Genomic DNA, 17,339 nt, shown 5'->3' with positions numbered 1-17,339 from the left:
TTTAAATGTACAAAGTTAATTTTTTCATTTTTGTGAAAATTATTCTAATCCTGTAAAAAACATACCAGTTTTTCAAACGCTGGGTACCTCTCTAAAGTCAAAGGTTGTAAGGACACGAGGTACAGTTCCGGATACTGTGGGATTCAACCCTGCCTCAAAGCTCTCTCATGACTGTTTTATGAAATTTACAGTAGTCAGGATACACGGTTTGAAACCATGAAATTCAGAAGTTTTTGAAAATGTTAAGAGACTAAACAATGCAATGATTTGGCATGAAATCAGCTTTCAGACTAAATGGTTGGAAGTGATAATTCAGCCAGCAGCGAAAGTTTAAGAAGTAAAAACCCAGAAGAGATAAGAGCAGTATCTGAGCACTACAACCCTTCCTTAGTTTTGGCCTGGCAGTCAGGTCTAGGAGCATCTCAAGGCACAAGAAATGCATTAACCATATCTGCTACCTACTTCAATAGCTTTTAGAGTAGCTATCAGCCAGTTTTGACACCAAAGAACTTGTCTGGACAACAAGACAAACTGTCCACATTTTTTTTTTTTTTAAAGACTAAGATTGCATTCAAATCTAAGATATCATGCTGGTAAGGAAGATATAGAAAAACAATCCAAACATCATGCTGTTACACAACTTCTGCCATAGTAAATTCTTTGCTTTACATCATCAACTATAGTTTTTCAACTGGGGGTGGGGGGGAAGCTTGCAAAACATTCATGTATGTATTTAAATAATTTTAATCCAGACACAATCTATATGCTTCTAAAGCCAAATAGTCTATCACTGAGTTAATTCTTAACTCCAGAGCAAGTTAAAAAAATAAGAAATTATTAGCGTGAGCAAATGACACAATCTGAAGTTATCTAATACATCAATTCAACCTTTTTTTTTTTTTTTAAGGCGTTTAAACGACTGGCATCATCTTTAACAGGTATCAAACATCTAAAACCAGCCTACGAGTACCTGGAAGAAAGTACAAGAGTTCTAATTTATACCCTCAAACACAGTGTGGAACCTGGCCAGCTAAAAATAATAATGAAACAACAGAAAAAAATAGAAGAAAAACCCACAAGGCCTCTTCCCCTTCAGACTGTAAGGGCATTTTTATGTTAAACAATTACTCACCCTAGCAACCTCTGTTTGAGGTGCGCTCGTTAAGAGTCACTGGACTTTGAGGCCGGCTCTGTCGCTGCGGCGTTCAGCCCCCACCGCTCGCTCTCCGGGAGCTGCGGGGCCCCCGGAGGGCTCGGCCGGGCGGGCCAGCCCCGCGGGAGGCGGCGGGAGGGTCCCCGGCTCCCAGCCTCGCCACCTTCCCCACCAACACGTGTTCCCGACATAAACTTCCGGGTTGGGCTAGAATTGGCTGCGTAATTGTGTCCCATGCACGACTTTTTGTTTTCAGACCTCCATCTCTTTAAAGATCCCTTTAATAGCATTAGGATCCCGGAGAAGGGCGAAAGGTTGCCTCTCACGGCAGCCTTTAGAGCCACTCAAGCACCATAAATCAACCCCCCCCCCCCCCCGCCTCGTTTCACCAGAGCGGCTCCATTTCAAACCTTAAACAATTAACCCGGCCGCGGAAAGAGCGCACAAAGGCGAGCGGCGCGGACCCGGCTGGGAGACGCCGCGGTCCCGATGCCATTTTACCCGAGCAGGGCGGGAGGAGGGAGGGAGGCCAGCCCCACCGCCGCCCCCCACCCCCGCGCCGCCGGCTCCGCCAACCGCTCCTCAAACAGCCCCGCCACACGCTCGCCCGGAGCCAGGGGGCTTCGCCGCCCGCCCAGGCGGCCCCTCCGCCCCCCCCACGCCCGCGGGCACAAAGTTTGCCCGACTCCCGGGGAAGCGGCGGCTCCGCCGAGGCAACGGCGCCCTCCCCCGCACGCCGCGCCGCCCCTGGCCCACCGGGGACCCCCGGCGGGGGCGGCCGCGCGGACCGCCTCAGGCTGAGGGGCCGAGGGAGACGCGGAGCTCGCTGCCGGCACGGCGGCCTCCCTCCCGGAGAACCCTCCCCCCACGCCGGCGCCACCGCGGGCTCCGCCGCACGGTACGCGGCGGCGGCGGGGGACTGAGGGGAGGGGACCCCCGGGGGCGCCGCGGCGGCCCCGCCGCGCAGGGAGCGCCCCGAGGCGGCCGAGCAGGCCCGCCGCCAGGCGAAAGGGCGGAGCGGGACTCACTCTCTCTCGCTCTCGGTCCTCCCGCGGCCGGTCCTGGAAGTCTCCGCCGCTGGCCCCGCCGCCCGCCGCTTTCTAACTCACCGCCGCCATCTTTGCCCTCCCTCCCCTCTCACAGGGGAGGGGGAGGGGAAGGGGGGGGCCCTAGGGCCGCCCGCCGCGCCGTACCACGTGACCGCGGCCGCGCCTCCCCCCGCCCGACGCGCCGCACCCTCCCCACGTGACACCAGCCACCGCCCGCCGCTGGAGCGCCCTCCGCGCCACGTGACGCAGCCCCCTCCACCCTGGCCTCCCTAGTCACGTGGCCGGCCGCCGCCGCTGTCTCGCGCCCATCCCCCTTCTCCCCCCCCCACCCCCCCCGCCCCGCCACTGCCGCCGCCGGGCTTTGGCGCGCGCTCCCCGCGCTCCCCCGTCACGTGACATGCCGCTCCTCGTTTCTCCCTGCCCCAGCAGCAGGGGAAGGCAGCAAGCTCCCGCCCCAAAAAAAACCCGGCGTGCGTCCACCGTCCTCAAAAAGCGACGTCCCCGCGGGCGGGCCCAGCCCTAGGGCGGCGGCCGGAGTCGAGACTGGCGATCTGGGCCCGGTTCCCGGTGGGTGGGGGAGGGGAAGGCGGAGGCGAACGGCTGCAAGCGGTCACGTGATCCCGGCTCCTCCAAGATGGCGGCTGCCGCGAGGACGCGATAGGCAGCCCTCTCGCGAGACCCGGCTCTTTCTCGAGGCATCGTGGGAAAAAAAAGAGGCGGCGATGACGCGAAGCGCGGGCAGTGCGCAGGCGCGCCCTGTGTCCGCGCGGAGGGGGGGGGAGAGAGAGAGAGACCGTGCTCGCGCGCATGCGCGTTGCGCATCCGCCGGAGGCGGCGCACGGGGCTGGCGGCGGTTGGGAGGTGAGCGGGCGGGCCCGGGCGCGGCTGGCGCGGAGCTCGGCCTCCTGGGGCTGCCGGCCTGAGGAGAAGGGATGCTGCCTCAGCCTCCCCCCGCCCGTGCTCCCGCTGGTGAACGCGTCTCCCTTCGGGCGGCCCGTCGGTTCCATCCCGCCGGGGTTGGCACTGGTGTACCTGTGGAGCCGGGCCTGGGCGCATCCCTGGGAAAGCACGCTGAGCCGGCTTTGTAGGGCTCCAAGTACTCTGGCGGGGTCGGTGCTACCCGCTTTTGGGGCTATGTACAGCCCCCTCCATCCCCCCCCCCCATGCCCTCATAGTCCCACGACTCTAGTGTTTCCTTCACAGGAGCTTCCTGGACTCCCTTAGGAGAATGAGGGGTGACAGAGCGGTGCTGTGCAGGGCGCCATCCCTGCTGACCAGCCTGGGAATGCCACACCCGTGGGGATGTGCTGGCACATGAGTTTTCCCTTGCAAGTATTTTACAAGCTGCTAATGTGAAATTTTCTGCTGCAGAGAGCTAACTATGCTTGAAAACCTGATGACTGCTTATGCTAGTTTTACATTTGGAGAGATCTTTTTAGCACTTAAGGCCCTCTTGACAGATTTTTGCTCAAAGAGTCTTCCATTGAAATGTTTTCCCAGTTGTGTAAGAATATGAACATTTTTAAGAACTTTAACATAAAATTGAAGCAGACATAAAGTGTCGGCAGTCATGAAATCTGCTTAAAACGTTCAGTACTGCTCATTCAATTTTATACAAGTTTGCTTATTTACCATTAGACAAACTTAACAAGGATTAAAATAACCAATAAAGGATTAGACAGATTTAGGCTAAGCTATTTAAAGACAAAGCAATGTTAATTAAACTGACTTAAGTAATTCAGATTAATCAGTGATGCTTCAGACACTAAATGGAGAAAAAGACGACAGAAGTGTGGCCAGAGATGAGAAGAACAATTTACATGGCAGCTAGTGTCTTGGTTATTGCCCTCTGCACGCTTCAAATAACGGCACAATGAAGTACAGTTCACGTGCGCTGTAGCTAACATTAAAGGCATCTAAGCAGCTCCCTGCAATCATGGCAAGAAAGTGACGTTTTTGATGTCTTGAGTTGAAAAGACAGTTATCCGTCAGGCGTGTGAGCAGAATTTATGATCATCCTCGACTGGGAGAGGTGAGTAATCCCACTGATGGCAATGATTCTTCCTACCGGCGTGAAATTAGCACATGCAGAATTATCTGCAGGACGCCGTTTCCATAGGATTTTGCATATAATTTAAGGATCTCACTGAATGCACTTTTTAGTCAGAGATGCTCTTTTGTATCATTGATAGATCCTATTCTGAATGTAATTGTATGTTATAATCTAAGAAACGTAGTTAGCACCTACTGGCATTTTACTATATGACTTTATAAAATAATGTTGCTTAATGTAACACTCAACAGTTACCCTTAGGGCATCGTTTTTACTTGCTTTCCAGTGGAGAGGTACAGTGGCTGAAACGCAAATTGTCAGGATTTCATCTTGTGAATAAGTAATTTGTGTAAATGTTGTGATATTGAATTGCAAATATGACAGGTGCTGTGTAAGTGAGAATTACACCAAGAACTTGCTCTTAGGTGGAAATATTTAACAAGCATCTTGTTGGTATATTTGAAAGAAACTGAACTTTGGAATTCAAAGGTAACCAGTCCTAAAAAATAAGATTTTTTTGAAACTGGGTGAAGTGTTCAGACTGAAGGTACTTACTCTGAAGATTTTCTTTCCCTTCTGAGCAAATCCAACGCCTTGCTCATTCATTTGTCATCCCTTCCCCCACAAAACAGTTTCACATGTCCGGATTAAAACGTAGTGCTCTCAGGAGCTGCCCTCACAGTTACTACGGGAGATAATATTTAGGTCACTGGGTTTTAAAGCTGGTGCTAGTGGGAGTCGCGCTGCTCCCTCTGGAGTATAGGAGTCGGCCGGCACTTTCCCATGCGCTGTGTATCCTGAGTCACGGTGACGGGCGGTTTCCCACAGACGCCTCCTCTTTTGGGCTCTAGCCTTACGTGGGATAACATTTTAACTTCCCCTCGGTGCTGGCTTTTTGGTCATAAGTCGCTGAGGAAAGCTAAGGGGGTAAAGCCAGCATATTTTCTTAATTCCTAGCATGATCCCGCCGTGCCGGTAGCAGAGGCCACTTAGAGATGACGTTGTTTTCTTTGTTGCTCTAGGGAAGAGAATTCCTTAGTTTGCTTTGCCCTCTAGTGGCGGCCCGCACAGCTTCAATGCAAACTCGGTTGCTTTGTTTAATATACATATATAAAACGAATATTAAAAATAATCCAACCCCCAAAAGCTGAGCAAAACCACAGTAAAGGTGTTTCCAGAGCTTTCCCAAGACATTAGGAACAGTGTTCCTCACTTACTGCAAGAAGGAAATCATCATTAATAATTTATGAAGAATTTTTTCCAGTCACATCCTAGCTGTGTGAAAAGAACAGCGTGAATTGGGGTGGAAAAATGAGACGAGTGTCTGCTAAGGGCTCCGGTGCTCTTCTGGAGAGCTTGGTGTAACCTGCCTTCATGGAGAAGTTCGTCAACGTGATGCCCAGCTGATGTCAGCTGGCTGCAGCCTTGTGTCCGACGGAGTTTACAGGAAAACGCCTAGTGCATTTTGGTTGCCTTTCTGTGAAGTGCATATGCCGTGTTAGTGAAGACGCAGACATAATACATTACGGTGACGATGCAGAGCTGGGTTTCTTCTGCCTTTTCTCAAAGTGCCTGGTTATGCAGGGAGCTATCGCAAAATGAGGAGAGGGTAGGCTGAAACACCGTGCTGCCTTCTCCTATCTCCTCTGCAGTCACGCCGCGTTTGTGTCTTGTCCGCTCCCCGACTGCCGAGGGACAGCGCGGGAAGGATGAGGCCGTCCCTTCTGGGTGTTTCTTGCTGAAGTTGACAGTGGTGGGTTTTTTTTTTCTGTTCTTAAGGAAAAGGATAGTTTTCAGTTGTATCGCCATCCTGAACTGGCTGATTATGTCGCTGTCGGAATGCCCGAGAGACAAGCAGCGGCCTGTGGCTGCAGATAAGCCTGCGGTGGGAAGCCATCCCCTGTGACGACAGCGCTTTGGGTCAGCTCACGTACTACGGACCCACATCCCGAGCGCACACAGGTAGCTGTTGTTAGATAAGTCTTAAAGGGGCTAACACAGATAAGAAGAAAGACTAGTCACACGTTGTTGCTCAATATAATTGACCAAAGAGGTCCTGCGTGGTCATTTCCTAACTTCCATGGTGACACCCACTATCAAAGAAGAAGCATGCGGTATCCCCTTGATCTGTGTGTGCCCTCTTGCCTCCTTGGTGCTTTACTCTCTGCAGTCGTCCTCTCCCGATTTTGAAGCGCAGGTACTAGACCTGTCGTGAGCTTCTGACCAGGGCATCGATGCTGAAGGCTGTTGCAGCTTTCCTGGGGACGGCTCTGTGGCTTTGCCGTGTTTCAGCTGCCCTTGTCGGGGAACGGGGGATTACACGAGAAGGGTTTTAATGCTGAAGCGCAATACTTGAGTATTATCTGTTTTCCGGGCAAGCTTTGAGGGTGAAATTAATAGACTTAAATGTCAACCAGGGAGATTTAAGCTAGACGTTGCATAAAGCAGTCTAATAATTTCGCAGAGCAGGGTTTTTACAATCCCGCGAGGATTCGGGCTCCCCCGGATCCCCGCTGTGCGGTGGCGGGGGCTGTGTGCGCCCGTGGCAGGGGAGGCAGGAGCAGAGATCCATGTGCTCCGCGAAGAGGTGCAGGAGGGAGGAGGTCTTGACGGGACCGCACTGGGCCATGCCGATGCACCGCCAGACCGGACAGGACGGGGCTGCGTCTCACCGCCCCCCCCGCCGCCGCTCCGCGGGGCACGGACGGGCCGGCGGGGGCCCGCTCCCCGCGGGGCGTCCTACCCACGTGGCGGGGCCCTGCCGCGGAAGGGCGTTCCTTCCCGAGCCGCCAATCAGAGCGCCGGTTGCCCTTCGCACGGGCCAATCAGCGCCCAGGGAACGCACATTTAAACCCTGTTCCCGGGAGCTGCGACCACCTCCGTGTGACAGGGAGAGGGCGGGGTGCGGCTCCGCGCGCCAATCAGGGGCGCGGAAGCGGTTATCGGCACGCGGTTAAACCAATGGGGTTGCGGAAGGGAGCGCGGCGTCTTCCCTACGGAGCGGTTGGTTTCGTCGGGGGAGCTCCTCGGGGACTGTCGGGGCAGCCCGGCCGCCGGGGGCTCCTGGGCGCCGGGGCCGCGCCGCCGCGGTCATGGCTAAAGGTGTGCGGGCGCGGCGGCGGGGAGGAGCGGAGCCGGGGCGCGCTCGGGGGGGGGGGGTGCGGGTGCGGCGGGCTGTCGCGCAGGGCGGGAGTCGGGGGTATCTCCGCGGCGCGGAGGCTCCTCCCGGGAGGCGCGGGGCGCCGGGGCCGGCGGGACTCCTCCCCCGCGCGGTGTGCGCAGCTCGCCGGGAAGGGGCTGGGCCGCCGCGGCTCGCCCTGCCGCATCCAGCCCTTTAAACATGGCGCAGGCCGCGGCGGCTGGGCGATGACCGCGGGCGGCCGCGCCGGACATGGCTCAGGCGCCGATCTTCCCCCTTTGCTCCTAGGGAAGAACATGCCCAAGGCCAGGGCGGGCGGCGCGGAGAAGGCGAGCCCCGAGAGCGCCGAGAGGAAGGGTCCCGGCCGCCCCCGGGCCGGCGGGGTAAGCACTGCCCGGGCCTGGGCGGGCGGAGCGGGGCGGGCGGCTCCCTGGGGTCTGCTGCGCCCTCCGCTTCCCCCCCCGCCGTGCGAGCGAGCCGGCCTGCGGGCTGCCCCGGCGTGGCCCCGGGCGCCTGGCTTCTGGGGCTCCTCGGATCATTCAGAAATCGGTTAACTTTAAGTGGAATTTGACTCTTTCCGTGTTTCCCCGTGCCCTGCCGCAGCTGCCCTGCAAGCGCGGGGCGCTGGCGGGGCTGTCAGCGAGCGGCCAGGCCCCGGGCTCGGCAATCCCTCCGTGCCATCTTCCCCGTCCTGTAGTTCTGTTACAGGCAGTTGGCCGGAGGTCGATCGTCACTTTGCATTTAACCCTCCGTGGAAATAATTGTGGCTATTGCATCAAATCCCAGAGCTCTTCAGCAGCCCTTCGTGTGCTCTGCTGCGCTGAGAAAATCTCTGCTCTCCAGGGTCTCAAGCCTGGCACAGACAAAGACGTGGCAGCCGCGTCTCGGTAGCGCCAAGAGCACAGCAGGCAGGGAGCTGGGAATGAGGGGAGGAAGCTATGTTGGAAAAATAGTCGTTCGTTTCCTGTTAATGGTGTATTCAAAGCCAGAAGCCTCTGCTGGCAGGTGGACTCCTGCGGTTCGCTGCTGCTGGTGGCTTTCTCCTGAAATGCCCATATTTAAACTCTTCACTAAATCTTGAGAACTTTGCAGCACAGGGTGTGCTGCTTGCAATTGTTAGAATGGAGTATTTTCATAGTATTTCATGCTTAAAAGCCCCAGTTTTTTAAGAAGCAAGTCTTGTCTTTCATAGGCCTTTCAGAAATAGTGGGGGCCAGGGAGTGTCTAACTGACTTGCTTTTTCTCAGGCTGTTCTACTGTAATCTTAATCTGTAGTAAAGTTTATTTGTGGACTAAGATTTGAGCCTTTAACTGGTCTTACTTTGTGTGTGAATTATGTACACATTAAGTTTGTTACTCATGATTATGTTAATTATTAAAATTATCCTATGTATTCTATTGTGTGCTTTGTTTACTTTTTTAGTGTTTGTGTGACTACATATACTGGAGCATTTGTTTAGTCAGCTATATTTGAGGTATTTTTTTGTCTAATAGGAACCTTTGTGTGCTTTTCTAAAAAAATGGATGCATGTTTTTGTTGTTTTAACTGGCTTGCAATGTCTGAAAGTTGCTTTTAGTTGAGTCGAACTATAGCCAAGAAAAACTCATTCTGGCCAAGTTGCATCTGCTTGTCCAGACACTGAGATTTCACGGTTGAAATCTGCGTGCCCTGCATACGCTGCACAGTCAAACTTGGTGAGGTGGCAGGAGACCGTAAAAACAAAGGTGACACGACTCCACAAAACTTTTGCTAAATTTGATACTGCTCACCGTTGGTGTTCTTGGAGCCCGAGCCAGTGTACAAACCCTGGTCTCTGTAGTGTTTGACCATGCCAGAGGGTTTTACTATTTTCCTGGCTGGGCCTAAGTGCTTTGTGTAGACTCTTTAATGTTTCTTTTGCCATGAACAACTTTTACACTTTATTTTATGAAATATAATGGATAAAAAGATAGGGTTGTTTATCTCCCAGACTTCACTGAGAGGTGTCACTCAAGGTAGACTGTGCAAAACGGATTCCTGTCTTCTGTGTTGCTCAGTAGAGCATATAATTAATTGCTGTAACATTTGACACCTCATGAGTCTCTTTGGGTAAGCTCATACCTCTCTGGCTATGAGAGGTATGTTCTAGGCTTGGGCAATTTTTGCTGTGTTATTCATATTTTATTTGGCTTGCACTCTGTGAAGCCGCCTTCCTCCTGAGGAGCTCAGGGTTGGGGTTTTTTTAGCACCCGAGTTCATACTGTGAAGCACAAGGTGAAAGCTGGAGTTCGTTATGACTACCCCATCCTGCCACATTTCATATGAAAGTCCTCTTGGACTGAGAGTTTGCATTAGTAAAGATCTGAGTGCTTACCACCGTTATGTTTTCACTTAGTAGGAATAGCGACAGCAGCAAGGGTGATGCATTAAAGCAGTGTAATTTGCATTAGCGCTGTCAGCCCTGCTCTTTGGAGCGTGTTGTGGATACTAACGTGAGGTTCCCGGCGTCTCTGTGATGTACTGATTTTTGTGTGGGTCTCTTTTAGGAGAATGTGTTTATTGGTCAATCCAAAATCTACAGCTACCTGAATCCTAACAAAACTCCTGGTGCTCGCCCCCCGCTTCAAGAAGAAAACTCTGTCATGTATCACGAGGTGAAATGTCAGGGCAAAACACTAAACGAAACCTACAGGAAAGGAGATGGTAAGATTGAGCTTTGGATTGCTTGCCTCATTAAATGTGCTCCCCCCACCCCCAATTTGAAAACTTTAATACACAGTCAGAAAGGCCAGGCAGCTCCCCTGGCCCAGTTGCTTTCCCAGTCCTACAACTCTATTAGCAAACTGGGACTCTACAAGGATGAGGGTGTCCTTATCCTTTTCAAAACTTAGGTCACAGGTTCACCAGACAATTTTTCCTCTGTTTTTTGTCTGGCTATGTTTGTATTGTCGCTCTGGATATAAAAAGCTAATGCTTGCGTTGTCGACATGCCCTGATCTCCCTGCAGTTCTATTACTACTCTGATTCTTTAGCTCGGTGTTTGGCAGTTTATCTAATTTTTTGAGGGATCTGTTTTATTACCTAAAACTGGTTTATTCTATAATTTGACTACTTTATACTAATTTATATAAAGGCAATTCAAAGTCAAATCAGGTATAAGTAGAGGTACTGGTAGAAGAAGAAACAATTCTTAAATTTTCAGGATGAAATAAAGGCAGTGAGAAGGAGGAGCACAGATTGTGGATGCTGAGTGCCAGGCTTCATAGATGCTTCATTGTAGTGACTAGAAATGGGAAAGTTCCATAAGTTTGGGGGGGGGGGAAGCTGGCTTGTGTTTAAAGGTGCATTTAATAACCTTGGTAATTTGCCAAAACATTTTGCTGCAAACACTTTTAGCAAGCAGGTATTTTAAGTCCCACTCAACACAGGGAGTGTCAGGTTTTCTGGAAACTTAGGGCCTTTAGCTCCTAATTTAGCTCCCCAGTTTTGACAAGAAAGTGAAGATGGCTTTAGCTTGTCCCACTGCTGTGGCCTTGCAGCTGTGCTTCATTTCTGCAGTGAGATTGAAGCATCTATCTCAGCAGATGGGACTGTTAAAGCTGGTGATTTGCTTTAAATAAAAACTTTATTCAGCTTTAAGCCATGCTCACCTACCTCTAAATCAGTTGGCTGAGGAGGATGTGGTCATATCAAGGTAGGACACATGCAACCAAGCAAATGTTATTTGTGTGTGGGGTAGACTACTTCTAAGTCCCAGCCCTTTAGTTCCTGTGGATTTTGCCCGAGTGGCGTTGGCCACTTGGTACCAGCATCTGCAGCTGCTGATCACAGCAGTGCAGGATCCAGAGAGGCTTCCTCTCCCTCTTCAGTGCAGGACATTGATTAGCTTATGGCAGCTTGATAATTTAGTATGCCAGATGCACTGAGTGGCAAACTGTGTGGTTGTCTCCAACGCTGCCCTGAAGGTGCTGCATGTTCACGTTTGGAAAGCTCTGAGTCACAAACCTAACATGACAAAGTACTTGGGCTCTGTTTTATCCTTTCCCTTTCTCTGCTCACCTCTCCCTCCATATGCGTGTACCGTAGCAGTGACTAGTCAAAAGCTGAGCAACAGCCTATCTGGGTTCTTGCAGAAAGAGATTGTATCATTCCCTTCTTTCTCCTGTTTGACAGAACTAGAAACTTGGACTAGAAAACATTGGAATTCATTTAAAGCACTCTGGTGTAGTTGATCCTAAGTTCAGAGCCTTACTTTGTTTTCCTGTCACCAGAAAAAAAGAATGGTGGCAATATCATTGAAGGTGCTATGAAACCAGAAGATCAGAAAGATAAAGAAGGTGGGTGCAATACGTCGGTGCCCTCCTCTGATCAAAAACAAGAAACTGTAGCAACTCAAAAGACGCCCCTGCCTTCAGACTGTGCTGATGAAGCCAATGCAAAGCCAGCTCAGAAAAAGATGGTCAAAGCAAAACGTGGACCAAGGAGAAAGTAAGTGACTTCTGGAATTGTAAAAGCTTTTTCTTCTGTGTGTCCTTTTGCACCAGGAGGCTTTGATCTGCATTTTTCCTTCAGGAAGGACAGTCAGACCTGTAATTAATGTTACTCTTGTTTTGTTGCCTTTTTTTTAAGCAAATGGTTATGTTGGGGGGAACAAATCTTAAAGGAGACTTCTTTGTTTTCTCAAGAATAATATGTATGAAAAATACAAAATGGCACCCAAAGTATTTATCTACCTTGCAGAGGACTTTTGTTTTTCTTGAAAGCAAGGCTACTGTATTTTATCTTAAGTGAAATACTTGCTGATCACCTACAGAAAAAGAAATTAATGAGCCATTAAGACCTACTCTTCTGTGGACAAATGGGAATGTACCTTGTCAGAAACAGAACAGCTGGGAGGCTTCCTGCCTGAGCTGATACTCTTTCTCATGATATGGGAGTAATGTGACCTAACGTTAATGAATTCCTTGCCAAGCAGTTTTCATGACCTACATTTTAGAGTGCCTTCTGGCAAGGCACACGGCGCTTCAGACTTGTAATATGCCCTTCAGTTGGTTTCCAATGGCATCTCATTCTTATTGTTAAAGAATTAGTAGTAGAGTAATAGAAGTAGCGTGAGGGAGAAGAGGGGATGTAGCTTTTGGCTTGAAGTGAAGAGTACTGATAAGAAACACTGGTTCATATTGATCACCTTGCGACATACCAAGCTGAAAATAAAAATTTCTTACAGATACCTCTGTCCTGGAGGTGTAACTTCACAAATGACCTGAAATACGTGTGTTCTCTATTCTTCTTATCCCTTAGAACGCAAGGAAGAACACCAAATCGAAAAGTGACAGATTATTATCCAGTTCGAAGAAGTTCCAGGAAGAGCAAATCTGAATTGGAGGTAGTGCTTCTTGTTAAAATAACACTACTTATAACATTGCCGGTTAGTTGAATGTTTGAGGAAGTGCGTAACTATCTGTAAACGGTTTCCATTGGGCAAATACAAATAGCATTGTGCACGGAAAGTATTGTTAAGAACATGCTTAAGATTTGGAAATACTGATCCAGTTCTTCTCGGACAGAATCTAGCTGCTTATATATTTTGGGGGGCAGAAATCTGTCTCTTTACCCTTCAGTTTTGCTAGAAGTGTGGGATGGTTTGGAAAAATGAGTGGCACTGGCTGATAATTTCCTTTCGGCTATAGAATAAGCTACAAAAGCTATCAACAATACTGTGGTTTTGTTTCTTCTTGTTTTTTCTGCAGACTGAGGAGAGGAGGAAAATAGATGAGCTAATTACAAGTGGGAAAGAAGAAGGAATGAAGGTAACTGGAAAGCCAACCTGAGTAGCCATGTACTGTTTATACAGTATCTTGCTGTTAATCTGTTTAAGCAGAAAGTAGCAGAACTCAGTGTCAGAACTGCTGCAGTTTCTCGATAGCGAGATGAAAGTGCAGCAAAACCGGAGCGTACGGTCTTTCCTTTGGGCAGTATTTGGCTCTGAAGAACGTGTATGTGCAGCCTCAGTCATAAATATTGAGGGGGCTTTATAGTCTTTACTGAAAACGCACTTGCTCCCTTTAGTATTTCATTTCTTGGGTTAGCTTCCAGAAATGGGGTTAGATGTAGCATCTTAATTGTCATATGTTTAAAAGGTAACACCCATATATACTGTCTGTATGGTAACAAATTCTCTTAGCCTGTTTACAGCCAGTCGCTGTGGGTCTTCATTATGGCTCTTGGGATATAATGGGTTGTACTGGTTTTCCTCCCACTGCTAGCAAATGCTAGTTATTGGGGCCAAGTGCCTACCATTTGGGTTACTCTGATCACCTTTTAGAATTTAAAGCAGAAATGGCTCCTGGAAGTGCAGAAGAGCTGTGATTCTTGAAAAGCAGCAGCCTGCAGTTAACACTGTCACATCTATGACAGTGATAGGAGAACTTTCTTGGAGTTCTCCAGTTTACAGGGAGAGGCAGGAATAGTAAAGTATACTGGTGGGTGATAAATGTAATTTCTGTGATTGATCTTTCTGTTCCTCTGACTTTTTAACCTGTGCATGCTAATGCTGATGGTGCACCTGAAATGGAAAAGCTTACTGCCTCAGCTAATTGGTAGTTTAAAAGAAAAAATTGGTAACTCTTCTCTCTGTGTGGTTTATTGAAAGTAACTCCTAGTTCTTTGATTAGAAGACTTTGTATCAAAATACCTGGTAACCCAGGGTGTGTCCCAAACTCATCCTATGTTTCTTCCACAATGCTGTGCATTGTGCTTCTACAGCTTTGGCTGCAATACACGCAAATACCCTGCTGGAGCATTTTTTAATGACAAATCACTGATTTCCTAGTAGACAGCATATTTGCAATCATGTAAATACTTTCTAATTTCCCAGCTGACTTTCTTTTCAACTCAACAGATTGATTACATCGATGGTAAAGGGAGAGGAGTAATTGCTACTAAACATTTTAATCGAGGAGAATTTGTAGTTGAATATCATGGGGATCTCATAGAGATCACTGATGCTAAAAAGCGAGAAGCTGTGTATGCTCAAGATCCATCCACAGGCTGCTATATGTACTATTTTCAGTACCTCAGCAAAACGTACTGGTAAGCTTCTCTTCCCTTAAGTGTGATAGTTGAGTGATAGAGGCTTTGAATGCTGCTAAGTCTTGTCTTGTTTTCATGCAAATTTTTTTTTTTTTAATGGGAACCATGAATTAGGAAATCTTTTTGGAGCACTGTTTCATGGTCCAAGAGCCTCCTGTACCTGTGGGCTAAAAGGAATGGTAGGTGACTCAAAGCCCTATTCTCTGAAGTACAGCACAAGCTGCGTGGAGAGTTGTATCTGCTTGGATGAGACTTTTAGCTCTGCCATGGACTTCTGCCTAAACTTATTCTCTTGTAAAAATTAACTACTTCTCCTGAGTTGCAAGGATTTTGTTTGAAAAGCAGTAAGGACAAACTCTCTGGAAGAGAAACATTTCCTTCAGCTGTCTTTGACTGGGTCTCCTTCTTTCTCTAGTACCTGACACCCACCCCACGTGCACGCTTTATCACTCGATTTGCTCTTTCATTTGCCCCCAACTCCAGTTCTCTCAAAGCAGCTACTCAGACTACGTTCTTTCCTCCTTGGCTGATACTACTGGATACTGAAGTGTGGGTCACTTAACCTGTATATGAATTTACCTTGAAGCGCCCTATATTCTAAGTGTCTGACTCGCAGTCTAGATGCCATAATGACAGCTGCCATACCAATTCTTTGTGCAATGAGGGACACTAGAGCTTTAGTATCCAGGTCTCTGGAAGTTGGGCATGTAGTATTTAGGCGTTCTCAGCCTTCCATGTGAGTACAGGCTTTTGCTGGCTTACTCAGTGGATACTACTTAGCTTGGACACAGCTTTCTTGAGGGGAGGGTATTTAAGGTATCAAGCCTTTCTGGTGGCGTTCTACATCTGGGTTCTGCTATTCCTCATGAACAGTTGAGAGCTGCTTGGAAACAGGCAGCTCAAAAACATAGTCCAGAGTTGTCCGTTTTCTGGGTTTTGTGCTAACTTAAAAATCTCCCCAAATTGCTTTAGTTTACCTACATTGCCATGTTACGTGCTGTCTGTTTAATCGTATGAATATTCTGTAATGTTCTGGTTTTCCTTCATTTTTCAAGCCTTGTGTGGATTCCTCATTCTTTATCTGATTTGCACTTTGGTTTTTGTCCACAAACGTGACTGCGTGATATGCAGCAATCCTGCGTTCTGTTCTTGTTCTTTCAGTGTTGATGCTACAAAAGAAACTAATCGTCTGGGAAGACTGATTAATCACAGCAAATGTGGCAACTGTCAAACAAAGCTTCATGACATTGATGGTGTGCCTCATCTCATACTGATAGCTTCCAGAGACATTAAAGCAGGTGAAGAACTGTTGTACGACTATGGAGACAGAAGCAAAGCTTCCATTGAAGCTCATCCATGGCTGAAACACTAATTCATCTTCTTTGTTTGGGGTTTTTTTTTTGGACTGAGTGCTCTCCAAGGAGTCAGTGGATTTTTTTTTTTCCTGTCCTCACTTCCCTCAGCTTTCTTAGTGGACTGCTTATGGTGTTCTGAGCTCCTTAAAAACTACCTTTTTGCTTTGCAGTATTTAAATACCTATTACAGTTTTCCAGGCAGGCTTGAATAATTGATCTTAGATTGCCAAAACTTTTATATCACAAAAGGAAACCCTCCCTAAAATTTGAATACTTCTGCATAGTGACCAGTGCCACTTGAGCATGCAGTCAAAGACTTGCACAGAAACTTAATCACTTGGGTTGTGCTTCTGCTTTTGCAATGGAATCTCATGCTCCGCTTTGTGGGGTGATGACCTTGGCATTAACTTTACGACAGCAGATGTACTTCTGTACTCTGACTCGTACATCCAATGGCTTGACTGCTTGTCAGACTGCTTTTTACAACCCAGTGCTGACAGGCTTCTCTGAGGTGGATGCTACTATCATTCTCAAATAATTTGTGGTAGGGATCCAGTTTTTCCAGTGTCGTATCTCATGTTGGCAGCGAACTTTAAATGCACTGGTGCTGAGGGAGATGGATGGTCAAACTGGCTGCTTTCTTCAGAGAAATGACTCCAAGCCAAATGAGGATGGATTTTGATAGACTGGGTTGATACTGATCAGAAATGTGAAGATAGAACTTCACAGTGAGAATCAATGTTTGACATTACTTATTTTCTAAAATTGAAGAAGGTACTTTTTTATAGTTGATGGCTGATTCTTGGAGGTGTCTCCCAGAGGATTTTAAAGAAGTAAAAGAAAAAGCTCTCTCCAAAAATTTTTTTATTACCTTCCTATGCTAATTAGCCACATCAGAAGCTATTTATTTACTGTGAATGCTTGAAGTAGAGCATAGCGATTCCAAAAATAGGAGTCATCTTCATATGCAGCTTCAAACTGTAATGATGGAGTTCATGCAATGAAGAAAGTAGATTCCTTATTGCCTGGTCCTGTAGGTCTGTCCAGCATGATCTGGTCCCACTGTCTTACATGGGAGCTGAGCGCTTGGCATCTTGCGGATGTTTGTGACGTTACTGTTGGAGAACCAAATCTGTGATATAGGCGGGCAATACAATGCAGGTCCTTTATGTTAAAGATGAATTCTTACCAGTTGGAATTTTTGCCAAGGCAGGCTTGGCATGTGTGTAGATGAAAATGGCTGTGAGCCATCAGCCACGCTTGCTGCTGGAAGATGTCAGCAAGGGATCTGTGGCTCTGTTAATGTCTTCTGTTCCTCATGTCTTGAAGGCTGCTGCTGTTCCAGCTAATGCCCTCTAGGACAATCTTATATGCTTGCCTATGTGATAGGTCAAATAGCAACAACATCCTGGTTGTATGCTCCAGCAGCAAGAGAGGTGGCTTAGTGATGTATTTTTTAAATTAAAAACTTGAAGATAATGTCTCTGTAAAATAAAGAATGTATTTATTATTGATGAA

At 48.4% G+C, this 17,339-nt stretch overlaps 2 protein-coding genes across 2 annotated transcripts in view; one reads left to right on the top strand and one right to left on the bottom strand.

Moving 5' to 3' along the window:
- Window positions 1–2,257, bottom strand: part of SBNO1 (strawberry notch homolog 1) — a 35,734-nt gene extending 33,477 nt beyond the window's left edge. The window contains exon 1 of the mRNA XM_050906914.1: window positions 2,182–2,257. The gene's annotated coding sequence lies outside the window, so the exon portion shown is untranslated. The remainder of the gene's footprint in view (window positions 1–2,181) is intronic.
- A 752-nt stretch (window positions 2,258–3,009) lies between these two features.
- KMT5A (lysine methyltransferase 5A) lies at window positions 3,010–17,339 on the top strand. The gene is given in 10 exon segments (XM_050906894.1): window positions 3,010–3,338; window positions 7,123–7,306; window positions 7,309–7,357; window positions 7,683–7,777; window positions 9,921–10,077; window positions 11,646–11,862; window positions 12,676–12,760; window positions 13,125–13,184; window positions 14,276–14,466; window positions 15,628–17,339. Coding segments are annotated over 10 exon segments (1,578 nt in total). The 3' UTR covers window positions 15,839–17,339.

Source organism: Gymnogyps californianus, chromosome 16 (assembly GCF_018139145.2).
Source record: "Gymnogyps californianus isolate 813 chromosome 16, ASM1813914v2, whole genome shotgun sequence".
In the NCBI taxonomy this organism is placed as follows: Eukaryota; Metazoa; Chordata; class Aves; order Accipitriformes; family Cathartidae; genus Gymnogyps; species Gymnogyps californianus.
This window is presented reverse-complemented; position numbering and strand designations above follow the sequence as displayed.